General features: G+C 38.5%; 1 protein-coding gene across 1 annotated transcript; it reads right to left on the bottom strand.

Moving 5' to 3' along the window:
- Nucleotides 1–870: 870 nt before the first annotated feature.
- On the bottom strand, nt 871–16,887 carry CRK (CRK proto-oncogene, adaptor protein; the record flags this gene model as incomplete). The annotated part of the gene is made up of 3 exons (XM_009645029.2): nt 871–2,938; nt 8,759–9,294; nt 16,650–16,887. Coding segments are annotated over 3 exons (912 nt in total), but the record flags the coding sequence as incomplete, so codon positions are not given.
- Between the last annotated feature and the right edge of the window lies 1 nt (nt 16,888).

Here is a 16,888-nt window from a genome sequence, read left to right as displayed (position 1 = left end):
ATTATTCTAGTTCTAACACCTGCCTATGCACAAGAGACCAAAAACACAGCCAAGTAGAGACAAAAGATTGTGACCAACATTCTTAGCAATGATTTTTTTGCACGCATTAGGGAAAAGGGAGGGAACAAATAGAAAAGGATAAACAAAGGCCACAAAAGGATTTAATCTACATGTTCATGAACATATGTTCTACCTACTTTCCTTTAAGAGCCTGGTAAGTTGAAATGTCTATTTCGTCCAAATGCAAACATACTCATTTCTATCACCTATGAAACAAAATCACATTTCGGCTTAGAACTGAATAGTGGAAAAAGGTTGCATTAATGTATCAGTTGACTAAGAAACACTGCTTGACAAGAACTTAGGATTCTAGTGCAACAGCAGCTATTAAGACTCCTCTAGTTTCTTTTTTTTACCTCTTTCAAAGTGTACAAATATTCGCAATTTATACAGTCTTAACAAAAACACATCTACAAAGTCTGCAGGGTACTTTCTAGTTAATTCAATTTATGTCTTTCATATTAAAAAGGCAAGATTTGCATAATAAAATTCCTTTCAGAAAAACGTTCTTTTGGTATCTTAAAATAATTGCTGATTGGTACAAACATACGGGCTTTCATTAATTGCAATTGGAAAAATACATCAGAACAAAGTGTTACTCTAAGAACACACTGTTCATTATGTTTCTTTTTCAATACCTGAAGAAAAATATAAGCATATATGGGCAACTGATAAACTCAGTATTAAGTCTGTTATTTAGAGTGCAGCTATTGAAAAAAAATTAGCCATAGTAGATATCAAGGTCAGAGGAAAAATACAGATTAGCCTTAAAGAAACCAATGTGTTACAGAACCCAGAGTTAGTTTCTCATTTTTTTTTTCCTCAAAGCAGATTTTGTACTAAGCTAGAAGAGATCCCACAATCACTGGCATGTCACCCTAACCAGAAGAGCAATCCAAGCTAGAATAGTACTGCAATTCCTTTGTTACCATTCTTCTTACACCACTGTCACAACTGTCAGTTTTCTAATAATCTTCAGTAGTGCTTATGAGATTGATGATGGAAAAGTATAATCAATGTACATCAGCATTAGTATACACAATTAATGAGTGCCCATTACCTGAACATTAGTCAGACTTGCTGATGGATTAGTTTCAAAATAAAACAACTAGTACTTAAATATAACAGAAATATTATCATTTCCAGCATGTTACACAGTTCTGAGGTAAAGTGTTACCAGTATTCTGCTGTACAGGTCGGTGCCTTGCAGCAAGAGCCTTTGCACTGGGAACTGGCCCTCGCAGCATTTACAACCAATGAGCCATTCTAGTCACATGGTCTGTATCATCCGAAGTAACATTTTCAGTTTGATACTATTTAGAAAAACTGTTCTGTATGGATTATGCTGCAGTCAAAGTTACAAAATTCGCTTGCTTAAGTTTGGTCACTAGAGCGCTGTGTTCAGAAAACAATCCAGGGTACAGGCAAGGGGTAGTTACTTCAGTGTTTAATTTCAGTTTACAAAACTTACTGAATCCATTCTGATTTATGTTAGAGAAAACCAGATAATTAGAAGAACAGACTAAAAAAAATAAATCAAGAAGTGCGTAATACCACCTACTCAATGCACTGATTTGCATTATGAGCTATGAAGCCATATTTACTGTTATGCCTGTTGAGAATCAATCCAGAAGCACACAAGTATTTTCCATTAGTTTATTAAAAATAAAATCCTCATGAATTCACTATCAAATATTTTACAGATGGGAATTAAACCAGAAGAGTCCCCAGAGTAACTAAAAAAAAAAAAATGTAATATTTGGTTTGTCAGTTCACCGCGTTTGACACTGATTTGTACTGTAAGAGTATTGTACAATAGGAGTATTGAAGAATTCTAGAAAAATTAAACTGGCCCTATATAATTTAATTTTACTGGAAAGCAGTGTCAATATTTTAGTATATTTAGTGAATCAAACACTGCTTTAAAGCTATGCATTAAAGTGCTACGCACGTATTTTTCAGAACTGATATGGATGTTTACACTTCCATAAGCCTTATATTTGTGGATAAAAAGAGATACTGGTGTGTTAATAGAACTCTTAAATTAAAATCAGCTGCTATGTTTGAAGCTCCAACAGTACTGAAGAAATCAAGCTAGTGTCCACAAACTTCTAGAATTGCGAGGTTGATTTGATCTGTCATTTACCATTAAAATGGTAAGCATCTGTAAATCGTAAGGCTGTCCCCAGCGGCTCTACGTATGTCTCTGTACTGTGCATAGTTAACTGACCACGCAGAGTACTATATAGCCTTTCTAGGACAGAGAATTCAGGATGGAAAAAACAAAGACATGGAGAAAGCTCCAGGATAAATTTGTGAAATTTCTATCTATATATTGAATTGTCTAAGGTTGATGTTCATTGCCTGAGGAAGAAGCAACATAAGCAATAGGACCAGAGAGAGCTATAAACGTTATCGTAACATCTACATTACCGCTTTCTCCGACTGCTGCTGCTGGCAAGGTCCAGTCTGCTGTGCACATGGACATAAGCAGGCATTACAACCTATAATCATGTACTAGTTCTGCCACTTGACACACAAGTTATCTACTGTCGTACCCTGAATTACATGACCCTTGATTAAGGAATGGTGGTGCTCAGTCCCAGGGGTTTGCAGGTTATCAGAATGCTTATAGAAGCAATACTGCTTTCAACATCTGTCGGAACATAGTCTTGATGGCATCTGCAATAAAAACAAGTTGAGATTGTTCCCATCTGTAGGCGCAACTGTTGAGCCACACTCAGCTGAAGTCCTCGTCAGGATTCTGTTGATCCAGGATGCGGACATGTGTGAATGGAAAGTGACCACGTCTGCCGTTACATTCTCCTTCCCACTGACCGCTCACGTTAATCTTTGTGACCTTTACCAGCTCACCGACCTGCAGTGTGAGAAATAAGGAAGTGTTACAATTCATAAAAACACATAGGATGAGCTGCTACCCCTCCCCTTTGGTGTCAATCACCCAAGTGTACCAGATACATTTCTATCAAAAAAAAAAAAAAAGTTTTTGTCTTGACCATTTTTGATACACCAGACTACCACCCAATGTTATTCACTCCTGAAGAAAGTACACAGAGAAAGAAGCATACCTAGATTAGGCAAGAACTACCTAAATTGGAAGAGCCTGCAATCCAACACCGATCTTTCAGAGCAGTCTTGGGACTTGATATCAGCTGCTATCACAATAAATGCATCTTGCTGAATTGACAGAGGATTGCACTCTGTATTGCATCAAGCTCACTGAGGGAGGAAGGCTTGCAGGTGCACAAAGCAAACACTGCAAGCTAAACGGCTCCTTAATTTTGACATTCCACTCAGTGCTTTTCAGGTAGTATTGGAAAAGTTCTGGGTAAGCGGGAGCTCCCTATATCGCCACAGATTATAAAACACTGGAAGAATATGTGGAGGAATAGGAAGCAGTGCCGCAAGGCTGCTCTGATCTTACTCTGAGCATCCACATCTAGCCACTACCACAGGCAAGGCCAGATGATATTTCAGTCTTGCCCACTGTGGATTTCTCATATAAATGAATTCCATGGGTTTAGTAAAGACAATTGATTCCCTCTCCCTTTTATACCCAAATTGTTTGGCTAGAAAAAATAAAAGAATGGTTACTATGGACCAGTGAAACAATATGCTCTAGTTTAAAAGCATCCAGTTCTAACGTACTACACTAAATAAAAGCACAGTAATATATCTCATATTCTAATCTCCAACCTAATATTCACATAACCAATTCTAAAGGTATTGTGTCCCTTTGACAAAGGTGGAAAGCTGCAAAGCAGTCACTTTCCCAAGGCTCTGCCGTCGTGCAGTTCACGTCGGGGCCACAAGTCTAGCTCTAATCAGTCCACAACTCTGTTGCATCTTGAAGGGTACTTTTATTAAGTAGCGCTTACGCAATCTAAGCAAGCACAATTTACATTGTAAAGACGGTCACTGGAGACTTAATAAATGCAATGTTTAAAAAACCATCTACCCATTTCTACCCCTCTGTGTAGAATTCCATCAATAATCTTATTTACAAGTAACATACAAGGGTCTTCAGAGTTTTTCCTGGGTCACAGATGGGGAATGCTTTTGGGACAGATATACTCTATTTTCTTTCACTAATACTGTAAATAAACTCTCAAGGCATGGCCACAAGCCTTAGTGCATTTCATCCAGAAATTCACTGAATATACAGTTTCTAGTTTACACAGATGCTCATCACTGTGTTCCAAATTCATCCAAAACAGAATCTCATTATTCTGTGATTCCCAGCAGTGAATGAAGATCAAGGAAAACAATTTAAGATGTTACCAATCAGGTTAATCACTTGCAATCTTTTGCCATATCAGCTTTTAACAGTTCGTAAATTCAAACCACTACATGGACATTTAATTAAGCTTCCCATACCCCCGATGATTACTTATCTGGTAATGAGAGGAACACTTGGGACTCTGCCTGTAGCTCTATTTTTTCATTTCGTAGTCATTAGTATAGACATTTTAATGAATCATATTTTGAAGAAAATCCTCTCATGTATTTGCTACAGGCAAAAAGGAAGCCTTCCTCAACTACTGAATGCTAGTTTCAGCTCTTTAGGAATTTAATCATGCAGTATGTATAATTTTGCTACAGCTAATAATCACAGGGGGGTTGTACCAATAAAAACACTCTGCTGACCAAAACAAAACATCAGCTATAATTTAACAAGGATAAGATTAAATGTGATAATACCAGAAGCAGAAAATCTTATTTCCTAATCACAACCATTACAAGAACACTACCCTAGACAACTTTAAATTGCTTCATACCTGGATATAATCTCCCTATCAGCCTTCAGCAGAAAAGTACATAACCTCCAACCCACTAGGAAAGAAAAAGCACGAGTTGCACTTAAGCTTGCCATCTGTAAGGTATTTTTCTTAGGCTGGTGGCCGCCTCTGTGCTCTCACTGAATATCACCCACTGCTTCATGTTCATATAGTTTATCTTGGCTACCTTATGCCAAACTCACCTGCAAAAGGTGGGTTCAACAGTGCAATGATAGTGAGTTAGAATATGGGATGCTTGGGACACTCCCTCACTCCCAGAAGCATCCTGTAGCTGTTTGGTTTTCAGGGGTGTTTCAGGGTCATTGCTGCAAACAGACACCCATTTATAAATTCTCCTTACTGTAAGAAGCTACATCTGAAACTTGTCTTTCAGTAATTGTTAGAAGACGAAAGACCTCTGAGCTTAAATATTCCTTTTTTACCACTACAGTAACTTCATTTAGTGACCACTCTCTAATACAATCATTCATTCACATTTCATTTATATACATCTTCTCATTTCATTTATAGATCTATATCTTTACACCTATCAATGCAGGATGACTTTAAGTAAGCACATGTCATTTCACAAATGCTAGTTTAATAACTTATAGATCTTTCTAGATCTGCTTTGAAACTCTGCATATTAATCTATAGTTCAACTATTCTCCTGAAGACAATACAGAGCACCTTTTAAAAAAAATTACTCATCATTACAAGTGCTGGAATTTAAAAAATTTTAGACTAGAAGTGGACTCTCTGAATTCTCCTCACTTTTAATGTTGGCTTATGGTATCATTAGTCTTACTGTGCATCATCCCACCAAGCACGGCACCTCAAGGACAACACTGTACCCTGCTATAAAGCCAGATTTGTCTCAGTCTTCATCAGAAGTTTAAAAACTAAATACATCCCATATGCTTCAAAGCACAACTGACGGTTCATGTGAAGACTTCTGTATGCTGTGGGTTTATTCCAAGTACTCCTCTTTGGTAAGGTCAAAATGGCAGAGTTCTGCTACTGTTACAAAGAAAAAAAATAAATTGATCGATCTCAGAGTCATTCACGACATAGATCTTCCCTTTTTCTCCTCTCTTTTCTCTTAAGACTGACAACCCTTGAATAGGTCCAGTTACAAGCAAAATAAAAGTTATCTTCTCCTGCTGACCCTTTTTTCCATAATAAGCACAGCCTCTATTAGAACATCATTTGCTCTGATCCTTCTTTCCTTCCTTGAGCTCTTCAAAACCACATCAGTTTTAAAATAATAGAACAGTACAGATATTCTGTTTGCAGTTTGGGCCAAAAATGTTTCATGTTAAGAATCTGTTTTCCTAAGAGGAACAGTGGGATCCACCCCCACCCATGAATATTGCCAGATTTAAGGATCAGAGGTTTTGGTTGGAAAGAATCCCACTTTCTGTATTTATAGTTATTAAGAGGTCTGGGCAAAAATGGACTGATAAGATTTACATAATGCTTTCTAGTAAGTTATCTAAGAAAGAGATCTCTAAATAAACAGAGAAGGAACACCATGAAGTGAAAGGGAATGTGAAAAAAAGGAGACAACAAGAAACAGTACTTTGATAGACAGGATGAAGAAAAACTTGGAGAAAGTGAAGTGCTTGTCGCAATTTTTTCCTGTACAGACACTGAAAGCCACTCAGTAACACTGTGATTTCAAATGATAAAAGCTGCAAAGAAGCAAGGAAGGCCTACTAGAAGCAGTGATAAACGGCTCACATTTTAAAACAAATTTGCCAATATTATATACAGAATAAAGAACCACTGCTATTATTGCATTCCTTAAATGTAGAGCTGTAGCAAGACAGGAATACATTACCCTAACCAAGAGGTTCAACATGCCAACTAGTAAGTATTTAAGTAAGTTTACAAGGCCTACAAAGGCCATTGTTCTAATACAAAAGTAGAAAGACGCTATAAATCTTACTTACGTCCTTCCACAGATGGGCAGAGCCTACACACTTCTCAATTCCCCCCTCCCAAACCCTAAACCCATCTAGCCTAATTATCACGAGTTAGTGAAAGACACCAGTGGGGCAAGCTAGCTCTGAACAGAGCGATGTTCTCCATGAAACTACATCCAAAGCACAGCATACTTGACAGATCATGCGAGTTTTAGCGAAGAGGATGGAACTAACAGATCAGCCATGGCACTCAAGCTGTTCTTCAGCGTATAAAGGATTTTAACTTTCACTCAAAGTTGCTTATGATGGCCTGGATTATCAGTATTTTCTCACTCTCTCTATTTCACTCCATGCTACCAAACTGTGAGTAGGGTGGTGGTGCGGGGTTCTGCATTAACTGAAATAAAACATAAAGTTAAGCTTAAGAGAACACTAACAGCACACTAATAAATAAAAGCTTAATAAATAAATCCAGAAGGAAAACTGAAAGGTTTTGATAAATATGCCACAACATAATGTCCAGTGGCTCAAAGAAAATCTAACATCTGGCAACTGCAACAGCTCACAAGGACATTCAGGAATGTTTCCAAGCTCCAGGAGGTGGCTGGGTGGAGAGAGTGAGAAAAAAAGGAAGAGACACAGCATTTTAGGCTGCATGAAAGTCTGAAGGTTAAAATCTTTACGTGTTTCCCCAAAATCTGGTGAGTTGGCATAAATTTCTATACATGCTTCTCAACCCAAAAATTTATGTTCTGTATCCTGGCTCTCTTTTGGTTCAGAAATATAACAGAACGTGTAGCAACTCAGAGTATATTTACATTGCTTCCCTAGACAAATTTTTACCTACAACAGGGAAAATTTCCCATCTCCCAGGTTGTACATTAATTATCAGATCTGTAGACTGTGCTGCATTTGCCAGTTCTGTACTAAAGACACCTATAGTTGCCTTTTGTGCCATGTACAATTAAATGAAGTATTTGAGAGTGAAGAGGAGATGCTCTGACTCAGCACTGAAACTGTTTTTTCCCCAAGTACTTAAAATGTTATATAAACAGGAAGTCAATTAGGTATCAGGAAATTCCAGAGCCTTTAGCTCAAAGAAAGCCTAGATTAAAGGATACAATTTACATATCATCCCAAGGCAAAGGTCTGCCACTGAGAATACCTTAGTCTCAATTTCCTCAAATGTAACTTGGGGGATAACTATTTGATGTGTAGAGATAGAGCACTCAGTCTCCTTTTGAAGGGGGATGGGGGGAATAAATCAAAAAGGGCACGTGCAAGTACTTGATCATATCAGGAGCTGAGTCAACCTTAGGGAAACTCACTGCTTTATTACAAATCATACTCCATCAATCACTGCTTTACACAAGACCTCCCTAATGAATTGTATTGTATGTTCCTGCTTCACAAACTAAAAACCAAAGTAATCTGCTTAAGGTCAAGATACTACACTAAAACCCTATGTGTGATCATCATCATCATCTCAGTCAGTGTGATTTTAAAGTGACTATCAATGTTTCCGCTGATTGCTTTTAAAAACTGCTGATTAAAAAAACCCCCAAAACTAAAACCAAACAGTCCGGCACACCTTTTAAAGACTGGTGTGAGGCAAGCAACAATGAACACAGGTTCAGACACACAACTTATGAACTGCTCCCTCTACCCCCCCCTTAAATTAAAGACTTCAGAAGTGAAAACATGGATGGGGAAACACTTATGTTAGTGATGTCTGACAAAAGACATGATATTGGTTCAGTAACCTAAACATGCTATAATAATCAAACTCTAGTCTACAAGTGACTCTAGTCACTTATTCATTAAAAAAGCCTTTATCCATAATTTATTAATCATGATGTAAAACCCAAATTACAATGCTTTTCCCTTTTATATTCCTACAAAACTATAATGTGATTGAAAGGGAAATCCCTTGAACAGATCTCTTCTTTCTAAGTTTTGCCCATTATGTACCTCCAAAGCCAAGGCTGTCTTGTCGTAGGCATTAGGGACTCGCTTCTGGGTAACCCGGGCATAAATAGGGCCATTCTGAAGGTTAGGGAGCGGAGTGTTGATGCTGGGCTGGGCATAGGGCCCTGGCTCCGGCCCACCCAGTGGTTGTGGGTGGGAACTATCCTGGTTACCTCCAATCAGAGTAGATACTGAAGCAGAGGAAGGTCTACACTTCTCCACGTAAGGAACAGGTATCATTCCCCTCTTTCCTTCGCTGTCTTCTGCATTCCACCATTGCTCTTCAGGTTTATCCCAGATTCTCAGTATGTCTCCTTTCTTAAATGGAAGATCTTCTTCATCATTTCCATTAAAGTCAAAGAGAGCTCGCACATATTCAGCTTCCTCCTGCCTGAGGATAACGCCACTATTCTGCCTGGATCGGGAAACTGGTTCTATCAAGGTTGTAGTGTCCAAATAGTGTATTTTGTAGAATTCCAGTAAAGATGGCAAAGAATCAAACTCTTGGTCACCTATTCGAAATCTGGTGGGATTCACCCCTGAAAGAAGAAGGCAATATGTCAAAGAGAGCATACAACAGTTACAACTGAAAATTAAGCATTTAAGTCAATGAATATATTTACAGATAAGTAATTTGATATTGAATTTGGTCATCTTTAGATCAACATTCATCACATTCAGTTTTTCTGTGAATTTCTGATCAAAGGCAGCACTGTCGTGATCATGTGGATAGTTTTATTTTTAAAGATTTTGCCAAAGAAGGAAAAAAGAAAATGTTTGGCACTGCCAAACTTCATGAATTAGGATAAAAATATCTTGTTTCTTCAAATGTTATATGGACCCAACAATTTTCAGTAACAGACAATTCCCTTTTTCCTGTTTTCTACTCTAATCTAGAAAGCAAATGAAATTTTGATACAATTTCAAGACAGTGATTTTTTTAAAACTCTCTTTTGCATTTCAAAGTTATTTCAGAAGGACAACACTGCAATAATGGGTATTTAGCTGTTGCAATGTATTTTGGGTTAAAGGCATGGACACTACAAAAAAACTGCTTAGCACAGCAGCAAACAATTCATGTGAATGAGCAAATTAAGTTATTTTTCATTTTGATAAAAGGTACCATTAGAGAAAATTATGTATATTTTATGCAATGCAAAGCAACAACATATGTTTTAATAATGGGTATAATTCAGTCTTAATCTCAAGTCTTGCAGTTTGCCATAGTTGTCAGATGGAGCCTAAGCTATAAATCTGAACCTCACATACATTAAAATACAGATGATGTTCATATTCAAGTCATTAGAAGCATCAAAGTGCAGATATCCATTTTAGTTTTCAATCTGCGTGCTGCGCTTTTTTTCCATTTTATGTTCTTCAGGCTCAGCTGGGGAAAAACATACACATGATGTTCTATTTCCACCATGCACCATACACTGTGTAATCAGTTATGGGAAGAATTGTGGAAGGCTGGGGGAGGGCAGTGGAGTGGAAAAGATTTATGCTTTAATGAGTAACTCTCTTAGCAAGAAAGAGATGCTTACTTTGCAAGTCTGTGTCTCTGCAGGGAATATCTAACAGTTCCGAGACTTAGCTCGCAAGTACAAAGCTAGCGGAATTCTTGAAGCTGTCACTGATCCAAAACCCCCTTCAAAGTAGCACTGTCAGCATGGAAAGCTAACATTACAAGAAGTTCTTTCAAGAGAGCAAGAAGGGGTTCTAATAGAGAAAAGGGCAGATTCACCAAGATCAACATAGACAAACACCCGATAAATAAGTTTTGAAGTATCCTGAAGGAACATAAACATCAGTGAAGCTGGTTACAGGAAATTCAAAGTAGTAGAACTAAGTCATCGGAAAACGCACATTTGCATGCATTAACAGCCCTGAAAGACTTTCAAAAGAAATCAGCACAAATGCCACGAGCCAAAAGCAGTATCCTCAAAAAATTACAAAAAACGCAAACACAAACTGGCATCATGAAGAGATAAGGAAGCTAATGTAAATATCAGTAAGAAATATGAACCCAGCATGGAAAGAGGGTTGTTCCACCTTGTTCTCCCAAAGCATAATGCTAAAAAGATGCAAAACCCTCTCAACTTACAGCTCTAGACTTAGCAAGAACTCTGGAATTTCACCTCAGTGGCAGTTCTTAGCTCTGTGGTCTCACAGGAGATGACCTCTGGCTGGACAGGCAGCACCCCTACAGCACTTCAAAACAGCTTAAGTCCACAACATAAGCATATAATATGATCTGGGAATGCTGCACTTCCGTTAGCGTTGGAAGTAGGAAACTATGCTTTGTAACAAGTGGTACAGAAATGAAGTTCAGGACAAACCTGGTGACAGAAACATGAGTGCCTATCTGCTACTATTTTGGATGTGAACCTTTAAGGATCAAGGCAGTAGACACTTCCATCAAAACAGAAAGTCATAGAAATTTTAAGAGGACCAGGACAGCAAAGATCTTTGAAGTCATACGGAGAAGACTGAATCTCAGGTAAGTTCACTGACATGGAACTTATTTCACAAGACAGAAATCTAGAGCATGAAACACTAATTTGCCTTCGTAAAACTTGCTACAAACCAAGCCCATCAGGAGGCTGAGATCTCTGTCTCCAGCGAAGCGTACAGAGAAAAGTCGTAAACTCATAGGAATGAGCAGTTCAACAGTAACACTCATCAGCCTTGTCAGCACCAAAATAATCACTAGGATGAACAAATTTGGTGGGTTTTTTTTTTTCTTTTCTTTTGAACAGGTTCACACTCTTGAATTAATGCATAACAGCCTCAAACAGCTGCCAAATGTATCTGAATAAAACCAAAGAGGAAAGTCCACTGGAACCTTATGTATGGGGAAGGAGTGACTGAAATCAGCATACTGTATCCTGGAAATTAATATTCTAAGACATTTTTCACAACAGAATAAGAGTGAGAGAACACAGACCCTCCAAATACATTCTAGGATCTGAAAGATCAATGCAATCCTTGAAGGGACAGATAAGCAGCAGAAAGGAGAGACATCCTAACAAAGAGAACGCTCCCAGAATACCACATGCACTTCTGATGCTTTTATTTAAAACAAAACCAAAACCAAAACACAACCAAAACAGAAGACAGCTGCAAAAATCAAAGGCCTGGAAAACCTCTTCGCAACAAGAAGTCTACAAGCTTAATCCAAATTAATTACCAAAGAATATAAAGGCAGCAACCTGGTCACTGTCCGGAGAATGTACATAGAAGACTTCCAAATTCAGCTAAAATAGGCATAAAAAGGACAAAATAGTTGAAATTCACAAGTTGGAAATAAAATACAACTACACCTTACCAAGCACGTAGTAAACTCTCCATCAGCTTAAGTCTTTTGTGTATACTCTTGTTCAGCTACAAGGTAATGAGCTGAATGATGCTCACTTATGTAGCAGGGAAATAATTCTATCCACTACGGGCTTCGAAGTTTTGTCATTCCCTGGTATAATGAAATTCAAGTATTAACAGTTTTCAGGCTCAGAGAAATTCTTCAGCTTCTTGTTTGAGCTGCAACACTTCTCATACCTGTAGGCCAATGAAAAAATTAAGGCACGATCTACCACAAGAAAAAGTTACAGCTACAAGGCAAGTGGTTTTTGGAGAAGTAGAGCTGTTTTCCTTCATGATTCTGGGACAGTTTTCTTGAAGGCACAAGTTTGAACAGCACGTTGTCTGCAACTTCTGAGGGCTCTCAGGAAGAGAAGGCAGCGTGTAAAGTCTAGCTACTGGAGGAACTTTAGTCACTTCCTATTAAAGCTGGACAACCAGAGTACTAGAAATTCTCTTCCCTTCTCCCCACCACTGCACAGTCAAAGGAAGAACAGCGGCTCAGCGCACACCTCTACCAGCAGCACTACTCAGCTCTGTAAGATGACTCCTTTGACTGAGAAGCACAAAGGGCTGAGGATCATCTTTCTTTCTGATTCCATTCTAGCTCCATTTGTGCTAGGACTTAACCTGATTCCATCCATTTCAGCACATCAGAACAGCTAGCGAGACCTCTGTTCTCAGGAAGGCAAGGAAAGAGTTAAAATCCAAAGCGTGCCAGAATTAAGTAAGTTTCAAATCTGGACCCTGTCAGTTCTCTGTTTATAACACAGGTTCCCTCCTGACAAAACACTTTTACACTGTGTTGGCTTCAAGTCAATCTGGAAAAGATTGCTTATATATGTTTTAAATATTGCACAGATACTGGGGAAGTAGAGATCACCTAATATCCTACTTCTTGAGAGTGTGGGCAGGTGGTGTAACTACAAAGCAACTTCTCGCTTTCTCAGACATCTCATGGGTTTTACGTTTCTCTCTTCACTCCAGTTGTGCTAGCGCCACTAGGCAGTTTTCTCTTTATTCCTAAGCTTTGGTAAGCTTTCCTTTTCAGTGCAGGGAAGGCCTCACAGAAATACAGGTTTTCATTTTTGTTTCTAGACCTAAGGGTGCCTCCCCTCCAACTTATAAAGCATGTTTGGGGCAAGAAAAGCTGTTCTTAGCATGCAGGGTACTGAGACACAAGGCTCTCATTTCAAAGTAAAACATCACCATGATGTAAGCCAGCTTCCTCCTGGAGCATATGGGAACTGTACTATGAAAGCATCGCATTCCAGCCTGTGTGTTTCCCCTACCCCCATAGGAACACCTTTTTTCCTTGTTCTTAAGTACCTCCCATCTTATGGCTGAGCAAAACCCGTCAACGCCCTATAAAAACAGTAAAACCCCATTCACTGATTCCTGAGAAGAGTTCTAAGCATACCAGAATATTCTTACAGAAGTTACATATTGTCATCTCTGCAGATAATCAGAGGATGAGAGAAAAGTAGATGTCTAACGCATACACTTTCCAAGCTTCTAAGAGTTTGCATTTCAAGACCTTAATATAAAAAAAACCCAAACCACGCAAGTGTCGGAGTTAAATCATACTGTGCACACATATCAAAAGCCATTTCATATAGAGTTGACTATGGATATCATTATGTAAATATTATACGATTCCAGGAAGTACAGTCTGAATTTTTTAAAATCACAACGGAAGTGATTTAGAAGAATAAGGTAAGCAGCATGTTCTTAAAATGCATACTTAGTGAAAACCCCACCTTCTACACTGTATCTGTCACACTCTTCTACCTCAGAGAGACAAATTTTACAACTCTAAGGTTTCTGGCTTTATTAAATTATATTGTACTTTCAATAGAAAGAATATCTTTCTTTAGATATTTTAGGCATTTTCTTTTAGTGGATATCATACATTTCTACCCCAGACTCCTATGTCAAATTGCAAACATATGAGGTATTTAAATATTTCCTTTCTTGTCCATTACCATGCTAATGCCTGCATGGAGTACTTTGTCTTGTTCAGGATTTCTTTAGGCTGTGACTGTGCTATTTGATCTCAAAATATACCCTAATTCCGATTTTGTTGTTAATCTCCATCTCCACTGGAAACAGAGTGGTTTTCTTTCCCATAATTCAGTGACTTACCCTATTTCCTTTTAACAGTTATAAAATATTTCAGGAAGACCTATCTATTTTGAGAAGTTCTGTTAAATTCTTTTTTCTTTATGCTGAAAAATCACCTGCAAGAAGTTAGAAACTGCGGCATATCAGGCAAAAGGTGAATGCAACAAAAAGTTAGCAAGTTTTATACTTTAGAAATGCAAGAAAGCATCAAGTTTTGTGACACTATGGCTTTTTATATTAGGGAAGCCAAAGCTCCTTATTTCATTCATTCTATATTGAAGCTAGGTTCTTAGTATCATCTGCACAGAGCAGCGTTAATGGCACACAGACTTACAAACAAAAATCAGCCTAAGAACCCAATATTGCATATTTAGATTTCCCAGCGAGAAGTGTGCATTTGCCAATCAATTGCTGAAAAACTTATACCATACAATGAACATAGTAAAGTTGTTCTTACTAATGTTTTAGCTTGACCGCAATAAATAAGCATGACAATTTGCAAACATTTACCTCATTTTGCTGCATTAGCCTCCCTATCGAAACATGAAATTATCTTCTACCAATGTTTCCACCTCCCTCCTATTGCAGAACACACCCCACTTACTTTTTTCTGAAAGAAAAACTTAATTACACTGTAAGTGTAACTTAATACACACACACCCACACCTTCTTTCTTTTGTTTGACTGAGAAAAGACAGCATTATCAGCATGGAAGCATGACTTATTTAAAACTACTAAAATCTCAGCGTAGAAATATCTGTGGTGCAGGAGTGATGTATCACTTATTCACTTATCCTCATAACATCGGGGGGGGGGGCGGAGGAGAAAAAAAAGAGACCAACCAAAACATAATTATACTTTTTAGCATATATTAAGCCAACAGTCTACACAGCTACAATCGCAGCTACTCTTCTAAAACAGATAAACATTTAAAACAGAAGAGAATTAACTAAGAGGCATTGAATGATTTTTAAAAAAAGAACACCAACACTCCAGAATGTTTTAACACCCATAACATGAGCCAGCCCACAGAATGCCACAAAGCATTACTGAGCTTAAGAACATAACACAATTAAAAAAGTCAGGGTAGCTATGTACTAAAGTGATACCATAATAACATAAAAAATACTGTTTTTCCAGAGATGAGCTGCTCTCCAGAAACCAACTGCCCAGAAGCGAGAGGCACGCATACTCTAATGTTTTTCATCATTACTGTCTTTAAAATCCAGATAGGCTGGATTCCACAACAAACCATCCTGGTAACTTATTCTGCTCTACATAACACCAGTCATGCATTTCAACAACCCCTGCATCAAGCCTCCGCAAACCTACGGCAATAAACCTCTGTTTTCACAGCCATGAAACAATGGGAAACCCACCACATCTTGTGGCAAACCATTTTACTACCCACGGCAGTAATGACTTCCACTACTTCCAGCTGAATTCAGCCCCCTTTAACTTTCACCTCATGGAGCTTTTTGTGACTTGAGTGCGCTCTGCAGCTGTAGGTTCCTGGGATAAACACAATGACTTCAGGCTTTCCCAAATTTGCCAACTTGAAGTGATACCCTGAGCAGAGGAAATCACTGTATAATGGTCCAAAGCTACTGGCAACAGTTTTGTTTTTTCTCAGATTACCTCCTTCTTAGTCAACTACAGTCTGTGCAGAGACTGAAAAATCCTTTCTGTAACAAGTATTGTTGCATCTTCCCAATACAGGTCTCTTATGCCAACCATAGATCTACATCAGAAAGTGACTGTCTCTGTCATACATCGTTTACTTTCTGCCAAGTAAGTTCACCAAATCTCTTATTACATAGGTTTACTACGCTTCAGAATTATGTAGTGGTTCCTTTCTGAGATGCTAGCAATACACCCACATCATTTTGCAAGCATTAATATCCGAGCTTGAGCAGTTCCACTACCAACTTCAGGCATGCCCCCAGCAGGGACACTGCTGCCTTTGAATTACACATTCTTACATCTAAGGATGCTGCGTTGCTGGGGGCTCTTGTTCATTTAGTTACACTTGTACTTGCAGAAATGCTGCTTCTCACGGTACAGTTTTCCCTCTGACACAATCAGTATCTTCTGCTCTAAAAGCGTTACGCTTAAATACACTGTTTTCATATCAGATGTTAGATCGATGAGCAATATAATCAAACCTTCCCTTTTCAACACACACGGGGGAAAAAAATTAACTTCACATCCTATTTAAAGGAACAATTGCATTTATATTCCTGAAAACTTCCCACTACTTAAACTACCCACATAATACTTTGATTCGTGATTTGAAATTTAGCCTCCCAGTCTGCCTTCTAACGCAAAACTATCTTGTCATAATTCAGACTTTTAGATGACACTTCCACAGAACCGTCCCCCCAGGTGAAATGACATGCAAAAATCTATTCACTAGAGTTAACTGGTTTATGAAAACAAAAGAACGTGCGAGCGCTACAGCCGCAGGATCTTTCGGGAGGGCTGCAACAAGCGCTCAACTCCAGTCCGCGTTTAACTACGCTACGAGGCGGCTGGGAGGCAGGTGCGGACAGACGGCTCAGCTCGGTCCGCAGCCCCAGCTGCAAAACGCGACTTAATTCCACTACAAAGAGCTTCACGACTCGGAACACCGCCCGGGAACAGAGCGCAGCC

The sequence above is a fragment of the Egretta garzetta genome, unplaced genomic scaffold (assembly GCF_000687185.1).
Source record: "Egretta garzetta isolate BGI_Z169 unplaced genomic scaffold, ASM68718v1 scaffold108, whole genome shotgun sequence".
Taxonomy (NCBI): Eukaryota; Metazoa; Chordata; class Aves; order Pelecaniformes; family Ardeidae; genus Egretta; species Egretta garzetta.
Note: the sequence above shows the minus strand (reverse complement) of the source record. Positions and strands in the feature narration are given on the sequence as shown.